The sequence below is a fragment of the Dryobates pubescens genome, chromosome 5, assembly GCF_014839835.1.
Source record: "Dryobates pubescens isolate bDryPub1 chromosome 5, bDryPub1.pri, whole genome shotgun sequence".
Classification (NCBI taxonomy): Eukaryota; Metazoa; Chordata; class Aves; order Piciformes; family Picidae; genus Dryobates; species Dryobates pubescens.
The window spans coordinates 46,649,200-46,672,428 of NC_071616.1; the positions used below are offsets into that span (position 1 = coordinate 46,649,200).

General features: G+C 50.1%; 2 protein-coding genes across 2 annotated transcripts in view; one reads left to right on the top strand and one right to left on the bottom strand.

Moving 5' to 3' along the window:
• Positions 1-17,920, top strand: part of RYR3 (ryanodine receptor 3) — a 236,232-nt gene extending 218,312 nt beyond the window's left edge. The window contains exons 90-103 of the mRNA XM_054162126.1: positions 456-624; positions 1,263-1,349; positions 3,870-4,067; positions 4,684-4,814; positions 7,520-7,562; positions 8,110-8,237; positions 9,410-9,470; positions 10,474-10,620; positions 11,721-11,855; positions 13,710-13,866; positions 14,108-14,172; positions 14,281-14,381; positions 16,172-16,223; positions 16,998-17,920. Coding sequence (XP_054018101.1) covers positions 456-624; positions 1,263-1,349; positions 3,870-4,067; positions 4,684-4,814; positions 7,520-7,562; positions 8,110-8,237; positions 9,410-9,470; positions 10,474-10,620; positions 11,721-11,855; positions 13,710-13,866; positions 14,108-14,172; positions 14,281-14,381; positions 16,172-16,223; positions 16,998-17,093 — 1,570 coding nt within the window. The 3' untranslated portion in view covers positions 17,094-17,920. The remainder of the gene's footprint in view (positions 1-455; positions 625-1,262; positions 1,350-3,869; positions 4,068-4,683; positions 4,815-7,519; positions 7,563-8,109; positions 8,238-9,409; positions 9,471-10,473; positions 10,621-11,720; positions 11,856-13,709; positions 13,867-14,107; positions 14,173-14,280; positions 14,382-16,171; positions 16,224-16,997) is intronic.
• Positions 17,921-18,526: 606 nt separating this feature from the next.
• Positions 18,527-23,229, bottom strand: part of AVEN (apoptosis and caspase activation inhibitor) — a 91,698-nt gene continuing 86,995 nt past the window's right edge. Inside the window, exons 3-6 of the mRNA XM_054162130.1 lie at positions 22,429-22,499; positions 21,857-21,952; positions 20,093-20,459; positions 18,527-19,045 (exon numbers count right to left, since the gene is read on the bottom strand). Coding sequence (XP_054018105.1) covers positions 18,927-19,045; positions 20,093-20,459; positions 21,857-21,952; positions 22,429-22,499 — 653 coding nt within the window. The 3' untranslated portion in view covers positions 18,527-18,926. The remainder of the gene's footprint in view (positions 19,046-20,092; positions 20,460-21,856; positions 21,953-22,428; positions 22,500-23,229) is intronic.

Sequence of the window (23,229 nt, forward strand, 5' to 3'; positions counted from 1 at the left end):
ACCTCTGCACCAGCACTGAGTGCCTTGACTGAAATGGAAGCATTTTATGGTGCTCTCATTCAGCTATGGCAGCAAATCCCAAACCCTTTACTACTTCTCTTCAGCCCCAGGCTCAGGAAAGTGCACCTGAACTCTGACAATGTTTCTGTTGCTGTTATTGCATAGATCACTGGCTTGGGCCAGAATCAGCCACTTTACACCTGGCAAAGTAACTCCTGCCTTGGTTTTGATCTATGTTTTTGATCTCAGCAACTCTCTTCTTGCAACTAAGGTCACTTTTTCTGCTCTGGACTTACTGTCTACCTCAAGGCTTTTACTTAGAACCAGTTTCTCCCAGTGTCAGTCAAAACTAACTTTGAAAGGCAGACTTTCTGAACGAGAATTCCTTCTAAATGAGGGTGTTGACAAGAGAGAAGCTTGGTTAGGTATTTGTGTTCACATCACCTCTCTTTTAGCATGGAAGATGGTGAGAAGCAAGATAAAGCAAAGGAAGTGCAGTCTGAGCAGCTGGAAGAGGGGAAAACGAGGAAAAAGAAGAGAAGGCATGGGCAGAAGATTGAGAAACCAGAGGCTGTCATGGCAAACTTCTTCAAGGCTTTGGAAATCTACCAAATAAAAATGCTGGTAAGCTTTCCTGAGGGCCTCCAGTCACTGACTTCTTATCTGTGCAATACAGGACACTTGTGTGACATGGAACGTGGACCCTGACAGGAGGGCTCAAACAACTGCCTGTGTCCAGTGACTTTGGTAACACCTCACAGCGTTCTACAAATGAATCATGGAAGGTTAGGGGTTGGAAGGGACCTCAAAAGATCATGCAGGTCAAAATGAAGTGGTTTTGGGTGCAGTTTCTCCTTGCTTGGGCTAACAGCACCTGTTAAATCCTTGAGCTCCCGCTTAGGGGCTCTCTATTTTCCATTCTCTAACTTTCAGAATCTGTAATTCTGCTTGCTTGTGAGCTTTTCCCCTTTGTTCCTCAAAACCTCAAGTGATGAATTCCCTGAGGCCTTTCCAAGGCTTTCCTTCACACTCTGTTGCAGTCTCCCTGCTGCAATCCTTAGCCCGTCATTTTTAACCCCACTTCCCATGCAATGGGGGAACGGGCTGCCAAGGAGTGCCCTTGCTGGCTGTAGCTGGTGTATGAAATCACCACAGTGTTGTGTTTACTTTCTTACAAAGCTTGCTTCCTGCTTCTCTGATCTCAGTGTTAGCTACCAGCCTCCTCTGATCAGTTTCCTTCTTGTTCTTTTCTTTTTTTTCAGCACTACTTGGCAAGAAACTTTTATAACTTGAGGTTTCTTGCTCTCTTTGTTGCATTTGCCATCAACTTCATTCTTCTGTTTTACAAGGTAAGTTTATGCCTTGTTCATTAAATGGCTTTTGCTTCCTCCAGAGAAATATCTAATGCTTGCTTTCAAAGCTTGTTTAACAAAGCCATCCCTGCAAGCCCTTCAGATGTGAGCTAAAGCATTTAGGAGTGAAGTAACTACAATAATATTTTAGGTTCTGTGGCTAAAATTGGTTCTGCAGAGTGCAGGTTGCAATAAGCTGCTGAACCTGGTGTTTTCTGGTACTGCATCTTCACAATCAAAAGCTTCAGAGATGACAGAAGCAGCTGGCTGAACATTCAGTCTAGAAGTGACTGCTCTCAAATACCTTGAAAAATAGATCCTACAACAGTTGCAGCCTCGGAGGCAGGGGAGGGCAAGATGCTAAAGGCTTTCGGAAATTGGGTAGAATGAATGTGCAGCATTCCAGGGGAGACATCAGAGCTCTCTGAGGCTCCCTTCTCACCTCTCTTTCCATCCCACAAGGTTAGAGAAGATGGACTTCAAGGATCTGTGCAGAGATGTGCTTTTGTCTGTGCCAGTCCTTTTCTCCCCACTGTCTTCTGCTTTTCACTGTGTCTCATGGGTCAGCCACCTGCCAGCTCTACTGCAGAGTGAGGACTTAGCAGTGCAAGTCACAGCCAGGAAGGATGGCCAAGGGCTCAGGCCCAGCCAACATGGATTTAGGAAGGGCAGGTCCTGCCTCTCCAACCTGATCTCCTCCTATGATCAGGTGACTGCCTGGTGGCTGTGGGGCAGGCTGTGGATGTGGTCTGCCTGGACTGCAGCAAGGCCTTTGACACCATCCCCCACAGCAGACTGCTGGCTAAGCTGTCAGCTTGTGGATTGGACAGCAGCTCTCTGAGCTGGGTTAGGAACTGGCTGGAGGCTGAGCCCAGAGAGTGGTGGTGAATGGTGCCACAGCCAGCTGGCAGCCAGTCACCAGTGGTGTGCCCCAGGGATCAGTGCTGGGCCCCATCCTCTTTAACATCTTCACTGATGATCTGGATGAGGGGGTTGAGTCAGTCATCAGCAAGTTTGCAGATGACACCAAGTTGGGAACAGATGTTGGTCAGTTAGAGGGTAGAAAGGCTCTGCAGAGGGACCTTGACTGACTGGACAGATGGGCAGAGGCCAATGGGATGGCATTCAACAAGTCCAAGTGCCAGGGGCTGCACTTTGGCCACAGCAACCCCATGCAGTGCTACAGGCTGGGGTCAGAGTGGCTGAGAGCAGCCAGGCAGAGAGGGACCTGGGGGTGCTGGTTGACACCCGCCTAAACATGAGCCAGCAGTGTGCCCAGGTGGCCAAGAGGGCCAATGGCATCCTGGCCTGTATTAGGAACAGTGTGGCCAGCAGGAGCAGGGAGGTCATTGTGCCCCTGTACTCTGCATTGGTTAGGCCACACCTTGAGTCCTGTGTCCAGTTCTGGGCCCCTCAGTTTAAGAAGGACATTGAGAGACTTGAAGGTGTCCAGAGAAGGGCAACAAGGCTGGGGAGAGGCCTTGAGCACAGCCCTGTGGGGAGAGGCTGAGGGAGCTGGGGTTGTTTAGCCTGGAGAAGAGAAGGATCAGGGGTGACCTCATTGCCCTCTACAACTACCTGAAAGGTGGTTGTAGACAGGAAGGGGTTGGTCTCTTCTCCCAGGCACCCAGCACCAGAACAAGAGGACACAGTCTCAAGCTGTGCCAGGGGAGGTTTAGACTCGAGGTGAGGAAAAAGTTCTTCACTGAGCGAGTCGTTCGTCATTGGGATGTGCTGCCCAGGGAGGTGGTGGAGTCACCGTCCCTGGAGGTGTTCAAGAGGGGATTGGATGTGGCACTTGGTGCCATGGTCTAGTTGTGAGGTCTGTGGAGACAGGTTGGACTTGATGATCCTTGGGGTCTCTTCCAACCTTGGTTATACTGTGACACTGTGATACTGTGAAAGGGTCAGAGAGAGCCAAGCAGAGCTGACCAGGACATCAGCTTTCAGAGAAGGTGTCAAAAGGAGGGCACTCAGGGTTTTGATTTTGGAGGCCAGGTGTCTTCAGTTGCTGGCAGAACTTAGGGCAGTGTGTCAGCTTTAGGGCTTGGGGTATTTGTGACATACTGCTTAAATACTGGATTCATTTGTAAGCTCTAAACTAAGCAAAGAAAGGTTTGTGGACAATGTACAAGCTCATACCATGAGAGCTTTGCTTCACTCTAGAACCAGGAACAACAGAGATTACAAAGCAAACCCTGACCTCAGTCACATCAGATAACCCTGCCAGTGCTTGCTTCTGCCAAGAAAGCCTTTTTTTTGCCTCACTTTCTCATTATTTGTTCTGGTTTTGCTGTGGCACTGTTAAAGGAGAGATTTGTAAACTGTTCTGTGTCTGTGCTTGCTGCTTCTGGATTCTCTTTTCAGTGGCCTGAGGTGCTGTGGAGAATTCTGCTGTCAAACTGAAGGCCATGACTGTTCATCATTCCCCATGAGCAGGCTTTGCAAACACCATTTGTCACTGTGCTGAGGTTTAAAGGTTATTGTCTGATTTCACTCTGCTTGAATTTGCCTCAGGTGACAGAGGAGCCACTTGATGAAGTAGAAGAAGACTCTAATCTCTGGAACTCCTTTGATGAAGAGGAAGAGGAGGATGGCATGGTGTTTTTTGTTTTAGAAGAAAGCACAGGTTACATGGCACCTGCTCTCAGAGCACTGGCAGTGGTTCATACAATCATCTCCTTTGTATGTGTGGTTGGATACTATTGCTTGAAGGCAAGTCCTGAACCTTGGCACTAACCTGTTGTTTGTTAAAGAGATCAGCTCTGTCCCAGAGTGATTTTTGGAGCTCTCCTGGAATGCCCATTTGGAAGCAGTTGTTTACAGAGCCTCACTGTTCAGGATGCAGATGTTTGCCACGTGCACTCAGGCTGGAAGGGATGGGGTTACATTTCTTCACAGCAGTGTGTGTGTGTTTTGCATTGGTGGTTAAAACAGTATTGGTACCACAGCCACCTTTAGGTCACTGGTGAACAGTGCTGGCACAGTGTGCAGCCTTCCTCCTTTCCCACTCTGTGTGTCCCTCAGCCAGGATGTGGGGAAGGAGCTGTGAAGCTGGGAGAGGACACAGCAGTGACAGCTGACTTGAAGGGGGCCAAAGGGATATTCTGCAGCATGTATGGGCTCAGCAATACAAACAAGGAGGGGAGGTTTGACATCCAAGGGCTGACCCTCAGGGACTGGCTAGGCATTGGTCTGCTGCTGGGGGGTGCTGGTATGGTGCTGGGTTTTACATCGTATTACAAAGAGCAGTTCTGAGCAGTGCAGGCAGACAGCCTGGTCTCTAAAAGTACATAACCCATGACAAAGATGTCCACTGTCATTTTCATAGGTCCCTCTGGTTGTGTTCAAGAGAGAAAAGGAGGTAGCCAGGAAGCTGGAGTTTGATGGCCTGTACATCACTGAGCAGCCCTCTGAAGATGACATTAAAGGGCAGTGGGATCGCCTGGTTATAAACACTCCGTATGTAAACTAAATGCTTGCATGGAAACTGATCGTCCCTACAGCAGAGCTCTGGAACCTTCCCTGTGCACCTGCCACCTACTCACTTCATCTAGAAGGCATTTTTGTCCACTTGCATTGGGTGCTGCCCTAGGAGGTTCTGCTGTGCACTCCTGGATTATCAGTTCAGTTAAGAAGCACTCGTTAGGGAGTGCCTCGTGCCTCAGAGCTCTCCCCAGGATGTTTCACACAGCCACTAGTGAGAGAATTTGAGAGAGACCTTCCATGCTTTCCAGTCACTCCATTTCACACAGCTGTTGTCCAGCAGCATTCTCTTGCCTTTCTTTCCCACTTCTTGCTGAAGCAGCCTGTACACAACAAGAGCAGTAAATCCAGCATAAAGCAGCACTCCTGAGTTTGAGCAGGTCTGCCAGGGCTTGCTGCCAGGTTCTCTGCATCAGCAAACACTGCAGCAGTCACACACTGATTGGAGGAGACTCACCTGCCCTTAGTGAGTGAATGACAGGAATGAAGGCAAGAGAAAGAAAAGGCTGCAGCTGTCTGTAGGAGTGACACAGCACAATGCCTTGTCTGCAGGCTGGGCTTCATGCTCTGCTCTTTCAAAGCAACCAGGAGTATGGTTTGGTGCCAGCGTGCTGAGGCTTACATTCCTGCCTTGCCCCAGTATTGGCATAACTGAGGGACAGAAAGCTGGAAAGAGCAAAGGTATTTACAAGTCACAAAGCAGCTGTGGTTAGTAAATGTTTGATAAACACAAGCCAGCCAAAAGAGTCAACTGAATCCACCAGGGGGACAATGTGTTGCCAAGCAGCCAAAATGTCAGTCCCCATCCATTTCTGTAGAGCACAAATAGTGCCTTCACTACTTCCAACACAATGAGGATGCCTAAGCTATCAGGAGTTCTGGAATGCTTTGGTTTGCTACCCCTGCAGACATGCCTTTCATTTCAGGTAGAAACACAGACTGGCAGATAGTGTAAAGTATCAGCAGAAGGTAACTGGGGAGCTTGCTTAATTTCCAACAGGTCTTTAATGATGGGTAGCAAGTGAGCTGGACATGCAGGGAGTTTATCCTCAGCAAACCCCAGATCTGTTGTCAGCTTCTCCCAGCAACATGCTGTGCAGCCTGTGCTCAGCCTGTTGCACTGGCTCCTCGAGTTGCACAAAAGATAAAGGCTGGTTTAGGCACCACTCATCCTTATTTCTGCTGTGAACCGACTCTGGGCTGCAGTGCAGGGATTGCACCATCGGGATGAGCACTGCTGGAGGCTGCCCAGCGCTGTGTAGCTACTGAAATGCACTTTCTCTAAGGCAAAACAAAAAGTGATTAAAAGGGCAGAAGAGATACCTTGATAAATGCAGCCCTGTTAGATGCTTGTGGGGGGACACAAACTGGCTGCCCTGGGGCATGCTCTGCTTCAAAGTCTGAGAGATGATGGAGAGAAACCGTAGAGAGCATTGGACCAGAACACAGGGCCTGAGTCACTGGAACCAGTTGCCTTTATCTGGAGTCATCTCATTCAGAACTGCAGTTTAGACAAACACAAAGTCGAGCACTTGGCAGGAGTTGGGAAGTTTGTCTGTCCCTCAGCAAACTCATTCTTCTGGTGCCAGCACTTGGGTGTTCTTACCAGCACTGTCCTTTAGTTGAAGCAGCTCTTTTTGCCTTTGTCCCTTCCTGTGCATTTGCTCTCTCCATGTTCCTTGGAGAGAATGGGGAGAGAAAAACCTCCCCCTCTGCTACAAGTTAGCATTCACCAAACACGGCAGAGCCATCAGATGAGGAGCTCCTGGGCACTGCAGTGCAGAAGAACAATGTTTTTTATCTCAAGTTGAAGATGAGGGAAATGTCACTGAGAAGAGTCCTCCCTTATCTCTTTTCTTGTAGGTCACAGCTGATGCATATCCTAGTATCTGTCCCAGGATCTCCCCTGGGTAAAGCCAGTTGCTCATTGAAGCACCCTGGTTACTTGCTGCTCTCAAAAAAGGGACTTTCAGTAAAAGCATCCTGACACCTCTTCAGTATTGACAGCTTGGTGCTTCATTCCTGAACGCTTGGAATGAGCAGCCTGGGCATGGCTGTTCAGAGGCAGATGCTGCAAAATGCTCTTCAGCTGAAGTCTCTTGAAGTTTAGAATCAGAAATGGTTTTCACCTGGGCCAGTAACAATACTAAGCTGCACCTGAGGAGAGGCTTGCCACTCATTTGCAGTATTCAGAGGCTTTTAATGTGCTTTTTCAAATGGTAACTTGGTGTTGGCTAACTGTCTACTGTTCCTCCTCTGTTTGAAAAGTAACCCAGGGAATGTCAGCATTATTTATGCTCCCCCTCTGGCAGCCATTGTCCATACCGAGTCTTACAGCTAGGAGCAATAAGGAGTTTCCTTGGGAGATATTACAGTGCCCACCCTGCTATTATTGAGTTGTTAGGCTCATTAGGTGCTAGGACTTGGCCAGCTCTCCTTCTGTAGCAGCTGTGAGAAAGAGAAGGGGCAGAAAAGGCGAAGCTGCAAGGAGTTAGGACTCGTAGCAGCCGTTGGCCACATGAAAAGAAATTGGTCTCATAGTTCCAAGTCCAGTTTGTGAGAGAATGAAATTGCCCCGGAGGCTGCAGTGATCAGGGCCAGGGTGTTTCCTTCCTTTGGCTGCTTTCTCCTTTCCCCTAACAAGTTAAGTAACTCGAACTCTCTTTGCTTCATCTGTGCAGGTCCTTTCCTAACAATTACTGGGACAAATTTGTCAAAAGGAAGGTAGGCTTTCTGCATTCCTCTTGTTAGGCACAGCACTCATCTCCTCCTCAGTTAATTTGGGTATCGGGGTGGCATGCGCTTGGGTGCACATAAATATGCAAATAATTGAGAACTGAAAGTTGTTTTCCGGGAGCCATTGTCGTGGTAAATGTCTCTGTGAGCAGGCAGCTGCGGCGTAGGTGGGTGACAGAAGGCTGAGGTTTCCTTCCTGAACCCAGGCATTTGAACAAATTTGCGCTGTCACTCAGCCGTGCAGGTCTCATTTACAGCCATTGTCACCTCTGGGATACAAAGCCCCCCTCACCCCTCCGCAAAGGCAAACCCTGCCACCGGCGGTGGCCGCAGGGCGCGCAGAAGCTCGCAGGTAATCGCCGCTGATGCCTCAGAGAGCCCTGCTTTTTATGCTCCCCCGCCCGCCTTCCCGGCAGGTCTGACTGTTCCGGTTGTGCTAACTGGGGACAGACACTCGATGAGTGTTTTAGGGCTCTGGCAAGAGTTGCCTTAAAGCAGGGCTTTCCCTGAGCAAAGGCCTCTCTCCTGTTGTTAGGTTATTAACAAGTACGGAGACTTGTACGGAGCGGAGCGCATCGCGGAGCTCCTGGGCTTGGACAAGAACGCTCTCGACTTCAGCCCCGTGGAGGAGAGTGAACCAGAAGAGGCATCTCTTGTGTCATGGTATGGCCTCTGAGGGCCACAGACTGTATGTTGGCATAACAACTTCTGCATCAAAGATAAACCAGAGTTCATAGTGACACTGCAGGGATGTGTTCCCCCACATGGAACACTGAAATGGAGAAGCCTTCCTTCCGTGGAAGTGAAAAAGCTTTTGGGCTGTTCTGAAACCTGCTGCTGATTGTCAGATCAAAGCAAGAACAATAACCACTGAGGTGATGCTGACTGCTAGAGTCGGGCACTCTCCTTGTAAACCATCCATGCAGCACTTCGGAGGTCTTTAGGTGTCTCAGCAGGGTTAGTTTGTGACCCAGAGGACAGAAGTAGTATTGATAGCAACTATCCAGATGTCTGGCACAGAGAATAAATTCAGAGTTTGGGAGTATCCAAATCCCAAATGTTTTAGGCTGCTACAAGAGTTTGGCTGCTTTGATACCTAAGGCACACAAAAGGAAGGTTTCTGTTTGCCTGTCAGCTAATGGCTAACGTTTAAAACCTTGCAGAAGGCATTGCCTTCTCTCGTGGTGGTTTTGGCAACACTTCATAGCAGACAGAAGACTTCTCCTGAAGCCAAGGGCTCCATGTTGCACACTTGTAACAAACACACGTGCAGGTTTTAAACAGTGGCTTACAGCCTGTGTCTGGGTGCTCAGAGTTAGTGAACACTCTCTGGGGAGGCTGAGGTGACCTCATTCATGTTTGTAAAGTTGTGCAGGGTGAGTGCCCAGAGGCTGGAGCCAGGCTTCGCTGGGTGATGCCCAATGCCAGCACCAGGGTGGAAGCTGAGGCAGAGGAAGTTCCTTAGAAACAGAAGGAAACATTTTGTCACTGTGAGGGTGGACAGAGCCCTGGAACAGGCTGCCCAGGGGGGCTGTGGAGTCTCCCTCTCGAGATACTCAAACCCCCCTGGATGTGTTCCTGTGTGATCTGCTCTAGGTGCTCCTGCTCTGGCAGCGGGGGGGTTGGACTGGGTGAGCCTTCGAGGTCCCTTCCAAGCCCTAACATTCTGTGGTTCTGTGAAGTGAAGCACCTGCATTACCCAAGGAATGAACAGCTGCTGTGCCCCACTGCCTGCAGCACAGTGTGCTGTGCCCAGCCTGGCTGGTGGGTTGTGTGTAGAGAATTCAGTGTGTCCTGTTGACACAGATGCATTTACACTGCCTTGTCTTTCCCAGGCTCAGCTCCATTGACACCAAGTACCACATCTGGAAGCTGGGAGTTGTTTTCACTGATAATGTGAGTATCATGTGCTGGGCTTTACCCCATCAGGGCTGTGTCTTGCACCACCTGCCTTTATTTTAAACACACTGAAATAATGCTGCACCACAGAGCCACCCAAACCAATTTTGTTCTGCCTTACCTTGTAGCAGCTTTCATTTGCTGTAGACTTTTCTTTGGGATTCTGAAGGGCAGCTCAGTGTCAGCATCTTCAGGAAGTCAGTGGTGTAGTCATTTATTTTGCAGAGAGCAACCTAGCCACCCAGGCTGCGAAACCCAAGCAGTCTCCAGAAGGTTCTCCCTTTTTGATTGCTGGACCGGCTCCTTGCCAGGGTTGGTTCATTCTTGTCTGTCACACCTTCTCCTTTGGAAGGCCCAAGCTTATGTTAAAATTCCCTTTTTGTTTGTTTGTTAATCCTCTTTTTGCATCCCCTTGTGCATTCCCAAACAAACAGGAAGGCCAAGGTGGATCAGCTGAAGCTGTGTAACTGCACTGTGCACTAAAAGCACACTGAGCTGTTGTTCTTCAATGGGAGCTTTCACATCAAAGGGGCTTCAGGTTCACTGCTGGTGGAAAGAATGGGCTGGATTTGTGCCTTAGGCTTTTGAGGGTACTGCTTGATGTAGTTGAGACTTGAGTCAAGTGTCTCAAGAGCAACAAAATGCATTTTCTCTCCTCCAGAATCAGTATTACAATGTAAGCTGTTGTGTAAGGAGCTCCCTGAGCAAAACAGTTCTGAGGTAGGGGATTTTGAGACTACTAACATCAGTGCTGGAAAATGCATTGAAAGATGTAAAGATCAGAGATGGCAGAAATAGAAGTAAGCAACAAACACCCCTTAAATGAGCAGTGGAGATGGTAAGAGACAGGGAGGCTTTGTGAGCACATCAACCAGAGGTATGACTCCAGCTGCACCCTGCCACTATGGCTTTGTTTCACAATTGGAGTGACTAAAGAAAGGGATCCTCTGCAGCCCCATCAGCACCTGCTCACCTTCTGCCACTTTGCACTTCTTTGCAGTCCTTTCTCTACCTGGCTTGGTACACAACCATGTCCATCCTGGGGCACTACAACAACTTCTTCTTTGCTGCCCACCTGCTGGATATCGCCATGGGCTTCAAGACCCTGCGAACCATTCTGTCTTCGGTCACCCACAATGGCAAACAGGTGAGTGCCACTGCAAGTGCCTAGGAAATACTGCAATGCAATCCCATTCTGATTGTGATGACAGAACAGCTCCACTGCAGCACATTACCGTGTTACAGCCTGTGAAATTCTGGTCACCTATCCCCACCTATGCAATCCCATTCTGATTGCGATGACAGAACAGCTCCACTGCAGCACATTACCATGTTACAGCCTGTGAAATTCTGGTCACCTATCCCCACGGAGTGCTGACAGCTGAAGAAGTTTTGTACACGACAGACAAACACAAGGCCAGGAGACAGAACCCAGCCAGCTGTGCTCAGTGATTAACTGGAGTAGAGAGAGCCCACAGTCTCTCCTTAGCTACAGCAGTGACACTGATCTGGGTGCTGAGGATTCCAGTACTTAGCAAGATGGTGCTTACAGGAGTGATTGTTGTGCCAGGGGGAATAGGGTTATGTGTCACTTTGCCAGGCAAAACTCAAGAGTAATAAAATCTACGTCCAAAACTGCTTAAAGAGAGTTGGGGCTGTTCAGTCTGGAGAAGAGAAGGCTCCAAGGAGACCTTATTGTGGCCTTCCAGTATCTGAAGGGAGCTACAAGAAAGCTGGGGAGGGACTTTTTAGGGTTCCAGGGTGTGAGAGGACTGGGGGGAATGGATCCAAGCTAGAGGAGGAAAGATTTAGATTAGACCTTAGGAAGAAGTTGTTCCCCATGAGGGTGGTGAGAGCCTGGCACAGGTTGCCCAGGGAGGTGGTGGAAGCCTCATCCCTGGAGGTTTTGAAGGCCAGGCTGGATGTGGCTGTGAGCAACCTGCTGTAGTGTGAGGTGTCCCTGCCCATGGCAGGGGGGTTGGAACTGGATGATCCTTGAGGTCCTTTCCAGCCCTGACAATGCTGTGATTCCATGCAAACATTGCTTCAGTGAAAACAGCTCAGAGAGAAGGACACAGCTGCTGATCCATGCAGCATGGAGAGCTCAGAGCCATCCCAGCCCCTGTGTAGTCTCCTTGCTGGGAAGGGTAGAGGATCCTTTTTCACTACTGAGGCAATACACTGAGCTGGGATCTTTCTGACAGAGTGGAACTGCAATCTGCTCTCTTGCCATGTCTCCCTGCACAGCTGGTGCTGACTGTAGGGCTCCTGGCTGTCGTGGTCTACCTGTACACGGTGGTGGCCTTCAACTTCTTCCGCAAGTTCTACAACAAAAGCGAAGACGAAGATGAGCCAGACATGAAGTGTGATGACATGATGACAGTAAGTGCAGCTGCACTGCCTGCTCCACCCTTCTTCCTCACTTAGCAGACGGTACTGAGGGTGCATGACAAGCAGGGCAGGGGGGTTTGTCTTCTCCTTGGGTCGCTTCTTCCTGCTGAAGGTCATCCTGCCAGTGTGAAGGGTCTGGAAATTGCCTCTGCAGTGGGCTGAACGCAGCAGTGGGGAGGTGACAGCAGCAGAGGGGAATGCTGAGGATTTTCGCCTCAGCACTGTGGCATCTGATTTGCTGCAACTTTGTTGTTCACAAATGGCAAACCCTTAGAGTATGGGAAAGTAATTCCATGGCAGAAGAGCAGCACAAATAAACCTGGCTGGCTCCAACATATTTGCAAGTGTGGAAGCTCTTCCGCTCCTGATTTGAGTGGCATGAAGTGTCTGATGCCATCAGCAAGTCACACAAACCTGCTCCAAACCTGCTTGCAATTAGTAAGTTAGTCATGATTTGGAGAAGTCAAAGGTGAGTAGAGGGAAAGGGCAAGTTGCTGTGGGTGGTACTCTAATGCGACTGAGTTCTTTTTTCCACCTGCTGCCACAGAATGCCCTTCAGGTCATGTTAGAAGATACTTTACAGCTACTCATGATGGTATGAAAAGGCAATTTTCTTACTGCATACAGAAACCAGCATAAATTCAGGCACTAAAGATGTGTTATTCTGAGATTGCAGCCAGCTCATTTCTGCCATGTCACAGTCACTCTCTGTTATATGCCAGAGACAGACTAAAATCCCTCAGAACAGAGGTGTGTCAGGCTGCCCAAAATGATTTTCCCTCCCCTTGAACTCTCAAACTGCAGGTCAGAAATGATGAGCAGTGCCCCAGCAGTGTGATTGAACTGCATACAGAGCACTAGAGTGGGCTGATCAGAAAAGAGATGTAGGAGCAACCTGACTCATGAAACCATTACAGTTTAAACCTCACCACTGAGCGAAGGGAATCAATCCCAGGTACACTTCCAGTATGGCTGAACTGGTGCCAGCAGCTCAGGTCAGCAGTGAGGCTGCAGTGTAGGGATGGGTGGATGTGGCTCTGTTCAGTGTGTGTTTGTGACAGGGCAGGGTGGTCAGGTTTGGTGCTGATTGTCTAACTCCAGCACTACTGTCTGATGTGACTTCAGAGCACTGGGCTTTGAGATTTGCATTGGTTTTAACCCACACTGTGTGCCTGGAGGTGGTTAGCAAAGGCTCTGTAGGTGATTCATGCAGGAACATCAGCAGAAGACTCTGTTCTAATATTTAGCTTCAAGAGCCACAGTCTAAAGGTTTTTCCATGAGCACTTTCATGTTCATGCACACACAGCAACAATTCTGTGAAGCAGTTTCTGCTGCACCCAGCTGCCCCCAGACTGGTTCCCAGATCACCAATAATTTACTAAATCAGACATCTACCATGGCCACATTTAAATTACCCAGGAACCTCCTAAATACAGAGAGCTCTACCTGGAGGGAATGTATGTGTCAGGGTTTATTTTATGCTGCTGTTTGCCTGCCAGCACTTCTGAATGCCTTTGAAATGTTCAAAGATGGACTCAGAGCCAGCTCAAACCTTAGAATATGGAACCAATACAGACTAAGACTGCCTGGGGGGGAATTTTGTTTGCCAGACCTAAGCTGACTGCTGATGCTGAGTGCCCCTCTTCCAAAGTGTGAGCTGTAATCCCCTCAGCTAAGCCAGGAGCAGCATTTTGGTGCAGTGTGTGGCACAGGAGCAATGTTCTTGTGCATTCTTGGTTACTGCAGCTTGCAAAGGGAATGAGTGAGCAGAGCAGAGCCATTTAAAACCCAAAAAGCAGAATGACTCCTGGCAAACCCAGCTGCACTTTTCCTCTGTCTTGCAGTGTTACCTGTTCCACATGTACGTGGGGGTGAGAGCCGGTGGTGGCATTGGCGACGAGATTGAGGACCCCGCGGGAGACCCTTACGAGATGTATCGAATTGTCTTTGACATCACCTTTTTCTTCTTTGTCATAGTCATCCTGCTGGCCATCATTCAAGGTACTCTCCCTGACCTTGGCAGGGCCTGTTAGAATTCCCTGCAGGGACTTGGAGCACACTCACAGCCTTGCTATAAATCCTCATTCCTGAGCTGATAAAATCATTCCTGCAGACAGTCACAATTTTACACAAGGCAGAGCACAAGCAGTGGTCCTTGGCTGGCCTGCAGGGGGTAGGGACAGCAGCTGAGAGGTGAATACTGCCAAGTACTGAAGCCTTGCTACTTTACCACTTGAAACAGGTCTGATTATTGATGCTTTTGGGGAGTTAAGAGACCAGCAAGAACAAGTGAGAGAAGATATGGAGGTATGAGCAAGCACACTGCCTTCTCCATTGCCCTTACTCATGCAGCCTTTAGCAGGGCCCAAAGTGACTCTGAGTTAACTTCTTTGTCACCTCCTCTTGTGCTTGCAGACCAAGTGCTTCATCTGTGGCATCGGCAACGACTACTTCGACACCACCCCACACGGCTTTGAAACACACACCCTGCAAGAGCACAACCTGGCAAACTACCTGTGAGTAGAGTTTACCACTGGAATGATGGTCCACAGCCCTTTCAGCTCCACAGCAGGCTGGGGGCCTGCACTGCTGACATTGCCAAGGCAGAATTCTGCTGAACTGAGCCACCCCGCCATTCCTTTCTGACCTCCCTGCTCCACTCTGCATTGCTGCTGATGACCTTGAAAGGGTTCACCTTACATGAGCCACCTTAGTGGGGTGAGACCTGAAGGCCCCCACTCCTCTGGAAGGAAGCCCGGAGAGTGGTGTGAGGGGGAACAGTTTAGTAAGTTCCTTTAGTTTGGAGGGTTTAATTATGGCCTCTGGGGTCTTGGTGATGAGAGCACTGAAAATGAGCCTCAGTTTGACACAAAGACAACTCAAAGCAGAGCAAAAGAAAAAGCATTTGGGGAATATTCCTGAAAGCTGAGGCACAAACAATCCTGTACAGGTCTGACCCCTCAGCTCCTTTGTGACAGAGCAGCTGTCCAGAGCCTTGAAGCAAGAGGGAGTTAGTTGCACATGTTGAGAGCATTGCCAGAGTCCCCAGGGCTCCCCCACTTCATTAGTGAATACAGAAGAGAGAGGGTAGTGAAGAAGGTATTTGGTGCATTAATTACTCATGCAAAATGACAAATACTGAGCACTGGTGGTGTGCCTAATGCAAGTCTGGCTTTGGAGCTCAGCATCTGAGCTTGTGACATTTGTTTGAAACACAGGAAAACCCTCGTGTGGCTCCTGGAGTGGCAGCTGCAGCATTCCCTACACAGCAGCTGGCACTGCCAAACTGAAGCTTTTCTTACCCTGTGAGTTGCTTCATTGGCAGACAGGAACCTGCTGCTCACAGTAAACTCAAATCAGCCACTCCCTCAATGGGAGAATCTACAGGGAAGGACTTCCCAGCAGGCTCCCCTCAGTTAGGCAATGGCCCAGGCCAGCACAGCTGCTTCTCTCACCAGTGCAAGCAATGCCAAGGGTAACCCCAAGGTCAGTGCACCACAAGTGGCTAACCAAGAGCTGTGTTACACACCTGAAAGGAGGTTGTGGTGAGGTGGATGCTTGTTGGTCTCTTCTCCCAAGTAACAAACAATAGGCTAAGAGGAAATGAGCTCAAGTTGCACCAGGACAGGTTTAGGTTGGATATCAGAAGAAAGTTCTTGACTGAAAGGGTTCTCAAACACTGGATTCTGGACTCCCCAGGGAGATGGTCAGATTCCCCTCCCTGGAGGAGTTCAGAAGGTGCAGAGATGTGGTGCCAAGGGACATGATTTAGCACCAGACAGTAATGTCAGAGAATGGTTGGACTTGCTGATTCCAACCCACCAGACTGTGCGACAGAACCAGACAGCTGTTAGTGCTCCACAGCCTTCCCAAACCGCTCAGGTCTCTACCTTTCAGTGAGCAGAGGCAGCAGGGCCAGGCAGACAGGCTCAGCACGAGGCTCTGGCAAGCTTGGTACAGCTGAGGATTTGCCACACTCTACCTACTTGCATGGTAGCCATGGTAACTTCTTCCTAGGTGTGCATAGGAGTTGGCATCTGCCCCCTCCAGGTATGGCTTCTGGCACCTGACAGCAAGGCAATGCCAGAGCACATTGTAACACTTCTGCAGCTCTCTCATCTCTTGGCACTTCCACAGCAGCAGAGCTGGAGCAGAGAGTTCTCTCCTTTCACACAAACACTGTAGCTGCTAGCAGGATCGGCACTTTGCTGGTCGGCATCATCTCCCTCACCTAGCCCAGCCTAGGAAGGGTGGGCAGAGCTGGTTCATTCCCTGCATTAATCCCCACTTCATGTGCTTGTTTCAGGTTCTTCTTAATGTATCTCATTAACAAGGATGAAACAGAGCACACTGGCCAGGTGAGTAGGGAATTCTTTCTTTCATTCTCAAGATTGTCTTGCAGCATTTCCAGCTTCTCCAGCCTGGTAGTTGTGTACCACCAGGTGGAACTGATGTACCACCTAGGAGTGGAGATGATGCCACCCTCCCTGAGAGTCTTCTGAGAGGGAAAGGAAAGGTTAAAAAAGGGAGAGGTGGCTGCAGCAGTGCTGTTACACCCAGCACTGAACTCGTGGCACAAGTCACTTACCAATAACCTTACTGTCGCCTCTGAAGTCAGACCCTGCAGTACACCAGGTGCACTGCACCAGTACCAGTACACTGCACACTCTTCCCTGAAGAGTCAGTCAGTCATTAAGCCACTGTCTGTGTAGCCCAGGTCTGTGTATCTCTAGGTAGGCAGATGGCAGTTTGTGTGCAAGTGCAGTCTTGGTAGCCCTTAAATAGGACCTAAGGATCTTTGATTTTTGTCTATTTCCTTAGCTCCAAGAAGCTATTTTGCACACACTACTAAAGTACCTTTCCCAAGCAAACCAAAGCACCTTTTTCATCCCCAGTGTGCTATCACTGGACTGATAATTTACATGGCCACAGCATCTCTAAAGTGACCTAGAGGTCATCAGTGCTGAATGCAGAGCAGCACCTGAGCAAAGCCTTCCCAGCAGCTTCGCCTTCCGGCGGCCGTCTGCCTCTGCTCTGGGCCAGCAGGCACAGCACCTGGCCACTCCCTGCAAGGTGTCTGCTTACAGTAACTGCAAGTCTTGCCTACACTGACTGCTCTTTACCATTTTCAGGAGTCCTTTGTGTGGAAGATGTACCAGGAGAGGTGCTGGGACTTCTTCCCAGCAGGGGACTGCTTCCGGAAGCAGTATGAGGATCAGCTGGGCTAAGGTCGCTCGCAGGAGGAGTCATTGGTTCATGGACTGTTGAGATCCAGTACACAAAAACACTTCTTTCCTTCTCATGGTGTAATGTCACAGCTTGTGTTTGCTTTAAATGTCTTCAAACTCCAGGACAGACATAAAACCTGACAGGATTTCATGGGCTTTCCATACTCACCACACACGAAAGAGGTCTAATGAGGAGAACCACGCCAGCGTCAGCGGAGCCTTTCTGTGCGAACGTGGTCTGCAGCGAGGGCAGCTCTCTAACACAGCATTAACCTGGTGTCTGGCAGTACAGCTGAAAGGGCTACAAGGTGTCTTAATTGCACAACGTTTAAGAACTTGAACATCAGAGGCCATGCCTCCTAAAAACAACCTTTGAACTAACTGCTGCCTAGTTTTTCCCAGCCCAGTATTTGCTAGTGAATGTATTCAAGAGCCAGCTTGAGAAGCTTTAAGCAGTTAGAAAGAAACCATTTTCAAACACTTTGGTGACCTTGGAACATGAAGTGCCTTAAAACCTCTGTAGACATAGCTATGCAAAGTTTTTATTTGTTAGTGTTGTAGCCAAACAGATCCATTACCTGTACTGCTTTTCTGTCTCCCTCTAGGAAATTGCACTTGAAGTTTGTTTCTGTACTACCTTCAATGACAGCTTATTAGCTGCTGCTGTTAAAGGACATAGACTGTATGGAAAGGAACACAACCGAACTCTTAGCCCCACGTAACGAATTGCTCTCTGGTCACCTGCAAGTAGAAGCTGCCAGGATTATGCATTTTCTTTTCTTCTACTAAAAGTGCCCTCTGCAATAAAAGTATCAGAAACCAAACCTTACCTTTGTGCCTGGCTTTCTTCTTTACCTGCAAGCTGGAGCAGTGGCCTGAGGATGGTGACTACCAGGACGCAAGGCCACTGCGGTCGTTGCTTTATTTTAAGGACTACACAGCGCGAGCGCACGCCGGAGCAAGCACAAGCCGGAGCGAGCGCACGCCGGAGCGAGCGCACGCCGGAGCGAGCGCAAGCCGGAGCGAGCGCACGCCGGAGCGAGCGCACGCCGGAGCGAGCGCACGCCGGAGCGAGCGTCAGCCCGAGCGAGCGTCAGCCCGAGCGAGCGCACGCCGGAGCGAGCGCACGCCGGAGCGCGCGCATGCCGGAGCGAGCGCCGGAGCGAGCGCGCGCTGGAGCGAGCATCAGCCCGAGCGAGCGTCAGCCCGAGCGAGCGCACGCCGGAGCGCGCGCATGCCGGAGCGAGCGCACGCCGGAGCGAGCGCACGCCGGAGCGAGCGCACGCCGGAGCGAGCGCACGCCGGAGCGAGTGCCCGCCGGAGCGAGCGTCAGCCGGAGCGAGCGCACGCCAGAGCGAGTGCACGCCGGAGCGAGCGTCAGCCGGAGCGAGCGCACGCCGCAGCAAGCGTTCTCTCCGCAGGCTGCAGCCTGCGTCTTTAGCAAAGGAAATCCTCAATTCACCACAGCTTTTAGACCTTTCTAAGCATGCTTTGTCTCACACAGCTTTCAGTCTCATCTAAATGCATTTTGGTTGCACAGAACTTTAGGTGCCAGCAAAGAAAATTGGGCATTTGGGACACTGATCCAACTGAGAGAGTCCACTTGCTGCTCAGTGTTTGCTCTAGTCCATTCTTCATGAGAAAAGTGGCGCTTCAGGAGATCATGCTGTCCAAAGGGGAGCTTCAGGAGATCATGCTGTCCAAAGGGGAGCTTCAGGAGATCATGCTGTCCAAAGGGGAGCTTCAGGAGCTCATGCTGTCCAAAGGGGAGCTTCAGGAGATCATGCTGTCCAAAGGGGAGCTTCAGGAGATCATGCTGTCCAAAGGGGAGCTTCAGGAGATCATGCTGTCCAGCCAGTCCTCCAGCTCCTCCTCAGTAATGGTTTTAGATGCCGCCTTCTGCTGCTGTGGTTCTGTACTCTTCTCTTCAGGCACAGCTGGTTTTAAAAGGTCTAGGAAAGTGAAAAGCACAGACCTGAAAAATCTGGAGCCCATTTCCCAGCAGCTCCGTGTCAGGGGCCATTGCCCTTTTCAGTGCACACCTGACTGTTTCAACACAACCTCTCCTGCAGCACAGCCACAGGCCAGAGAGAGCAGCAAGAATGACAAAAGAGAGGCAGCTCAATAAGCCCAGCGGAACAATGTGGCTTCCCCCTGATGCAAGGGGTCATGGCCTGGCCTGCACAGGCAGATTGTAAGTGATGCCCCTCCTGCCATCTGCCTCCAGTGCTGCCTGCAGGAGAGGAGCAGGAGGGCACACCTCCTGCACAGCAGGGCAAGGTTCCAGGTTGTTGGCACTGTTTGCCTGTGGGCTTTACAGTGTGCTTTGGAGTCAAAGCCACTGCAGTGAGGAGTGCCTTCAGTAACCAGGGCTTGGCTGGCTTGTGGGACACCTTACAGCTTCAGCCATCCTGGGCTGCAGTTTTCAGATAGCAAAAAAATCCCCCACAAAAACCCAGAGCTGCTAAAGATCAGCATTGTGGGCTGGGGAGGAGGAGGAAGCCACAGCCAGCAAGACTCACACAGGGTCCTTTAACTTGCAGGAATGAAACAAAAGGGGGAGCCTGCAGCTTTCTCTGAAATATGACCATTTTTAAATGTGAAACCGCCACAAAGCTTGGGTTTGTGCAACCAGTGCTGAGAGAGTGTGAAAGGAGGATTCATAACAAGCCATCAGAAGCAGCTGCTGGTGTGTACCCTGAGCTAAGGGCCGGGAGTGACCCACCAACACTTCAGCTTCCTCTCGCTGCCATTCCCTAGCAGTACACTCATCAGTTGGTTTCGAAAGTGCTGTTCTGCAGGGGAATTTGTCTTTCTGCTTCAAATGGCCTTGGCCGTGCTGGAACTCCAGCGGGGACCAGCTGGGTCAGCACCCAGCCTGGCTAAACACAAAGCTGTGTGCACTGCTTCATGGCAGAGATGATGGCAGCAGTGCAGTTGCCTCGTCAGTGCCAACACAGAGCAATTGAAGCTGCTGGGGGGAGGGGAATCTTGCTTACCCTTTTCCTTCCACTCTGCGCTCAGATCTTTCAGCTCTTTCTCAGCTGAGGTGCCAGACACCACGCCTGGCACGGGTCCCTTGGCTGTATCCACAGGAGCATCCAGAGTCAGGAGGAAATCCAGTTCTTCATCCACATGGTCAGTCTCTTGCTTTGCCAGTGCATGGGCTCTCTGAAATGGTTCTGCTGCACTTGCCCCAGGACTGGGTTTACTTCCAGGCTCTGGGGAAGCAACAGAATCAGTACTGGAAAGGGAGCCCAATGCCGTGTCAGTCGGAGCTGGAGGCCGTCGGAACAGCAGCTCTCTCCTCTTGCTGTCATCAGTGACTTTAGATTTCATCTGTGGGAGCTCTGCTGGGGTTGATGCCTGAGAGACAAGGAAGCCCTTCAGCACTTCAGCCTTTTGGATGATTAACTCCATAGTTACTATTCTGTCTAATCTAGGTTGCAGCATTCAGGCTTCCTACATCCCATCCCTTTAAGAGGGCAGAAGAATGGAAGCAGAACAGCCTCCCTGGTGATACTTCTGGAGGAGCAACTGCAGGTGCAAACTCCTTTTACCCCTTCCATCAGAATAAGACTGCAGCTCAATCAGCCAGTGCCACAGCACCACAGCTCCTCCCTGGAGAGTGACTTTGTCAAGCTCTCTTCTGCAAGGAAACCACATCAATGCTCTCAGTGGTTTAGTGATTCTAGCCAGAACCAGCTAGAAAACCTTACCCCAGCCTAGGTCTTCCCTCCATTCAGCACAAGGTAGAGCAGCTAGCTGTGTGCTTTGAGAACTGAACCCAAATGCCAGACCATCACCAAAGGGTGGAGCAAGGAGTGGCCACTCATCATCCAGCTGTGGAACACTCTGCTGCCATCAGGGTGCCCTGGTGCCAGTAACACTGCAGCCTGTCCACGACCACACCACCGCTCAGGGTGACAGGCCAGAGGGCAAATGGCATAGCACAGAGTTTATAACCCTGGCAGAAGTTAGAGACCATGACTAGGACTCTGCAGAAGAAAACTGCAGTTGGAACTAGCATTTCTTTGCAGTCTCTTAGACACCCTCTCTGCAGACAGCTCTGAGGTCCCTTAAGGCAGAGCTGCACTTCACTGCAGCTTCATGGCATGGGGTTGGAGTGGATGACCTCTGAGGTCCCTTCCAGCCTAAGTCATTCTGGGAGTCTATGAACCCCAAACAAAAGTAAAACTTCTCCTGACAAGTTTGGTTTTGCTGCTTGAGCAGATGGATTTGTTTTCAGATGTTGGGTTTCTATTTCAGCTGCATTTGTTCTCCTGCCCTTGCAGGAAGATTTCCTCTCACAGCCTGAAGAAACATTTCCCAATACTCTGCTGTTGTGTTGGGTTTTCTCTCCCAGCAGAGCACAAGTGACATTTCCTTCTAACACATGTAAATTGATTCATGGACTAAAGGTGCAGTGCAGAGGAGTAAACCAGAGTTACAATAACGAACAGCAAAGAATGTGGAAGCACTTTCACGATGGTTGTGCAAGCTTCTGACAGCTGCTAGCAAGAGAACACGGAACTGGCACAGTGCTTCCATGCCAAGCACTCTGCTGCCTGCCTTTCCGTCTCCTGTGCTGCACCTCACTTACATCCAAGTGCTGAGGGAGGGGCACCCAGCACCTGCCATTTACATCCCACAAGACACTTCTGTTCCTAAAACACCTTCCACTCCTGTTGGAAGATCAAGTTTCAGGGCATTACTCTGGCATGCAGTGCTGCACGTCCAGCACTTGCCAGTCACAGCATTACCTGCACAAGCTCAGCAGGGACATTCAACCTCAGGTGCAGAGGCAGTTCCTGAAGGGCCTGGGCCAAAGACTGGCAGTCAACAGAAAGTGCAGAGAACTGAAAGAGAATTCAACACACAGTCAGTGGGCATTGAAAGAGGAGTTCAACACACAGTAGGTTGGCATTAAAAGATGAACTAATAATGACTCTAATTATTACATTGGCCTGTTCTGTGTATTGCAGGAATGTGCAGGCTGTGCCACATGCCACACAGAACAATGGAACCCAGGCACTCAGATTTCAATTCCACATCTACAGAACATCTTCTATTCCCAAATGCTCTACATACAAAACAATCTGAAATCTAGGTGGTCCCACAGTCCTTCTGGAGGTGGAGTTTCAGCCAGAGGACCTGAACTGCTGATCTGGAAGAAGCAGAAGGAGTTTCCTAGGCAAGCAGGTGAATATGCTCCCACAGGGCTTGCTGCAGGCATTTGTCTCTTTTCCCTTTAACCCAGCTGAAACCCAAAGGCTGCCTTTGTGTCAGCAAAGCACTCAGCCAGCCAGACCCCGTGCAGTGCCCTCCCCCTTACCTGCTTGTGGCAGGCGCTCTCTGCAGCCCATTCCTTCTCGTCAGCAAATCGAAACTGTGCGAAGAAATCTCCTGCAGAGAAGGAATCCAATATTGTAGTTGATCTTTGGGAACCACAAGCTCTCTGCACAGTTCCCACCCCTACAGAAGGAGATTCCATTAATGAACAGTGCCCCTGCAGCAGAGCTGTGTTTGGGCACTCAGTGTTAAGCTTTCTCAAGCCAGAGTTCTGTACAAAAATCTCTTCCTCTCTTATTGCAACATGGCACTGACAAAAGGCACAACAGATTCAGTGCTTGGAGCCACCTCAGCAAGGAAGACTTTCATTGAAAAGGCCAATTTGGAGAACATCCTAGGAATACAGCTTCACAAAGTGCATCTGAGTGCACTGCAGACAGACCTCTTACCAACAAGCAAATCTCTCCTGAAGGATTATTAATGTACTAAAAATCAGTTTGTCTGGTGGCTAAATCCTCCAGACTCTGTCTTCCTTGAACCAGTCCCTGCTCCAGCATGGCAGCAAAGAAAGCTGCTGAACCCTGAACTCCATGAGCATAAGGAAATGAATTAAAGGAAAAAACCAGGGCTAATTGAGCTCCATACATAGACTTAGTTCATAGAGTCACAGCATGGCTCAGGCTGGAAGGCAGCTCAGAGCTCAGCTGCCCCAACCTCCCCTCCATGCCCAGGGACACCTCTCAGCTACACTCAGCTGCTCAAGGCCTCATCCAGCCTGGCCTTCAGCACCCCCAGGCAGGAGGCAGCCACAGCCTCCCTGGGCAGCCTGTGCCAGAGTCTCAGC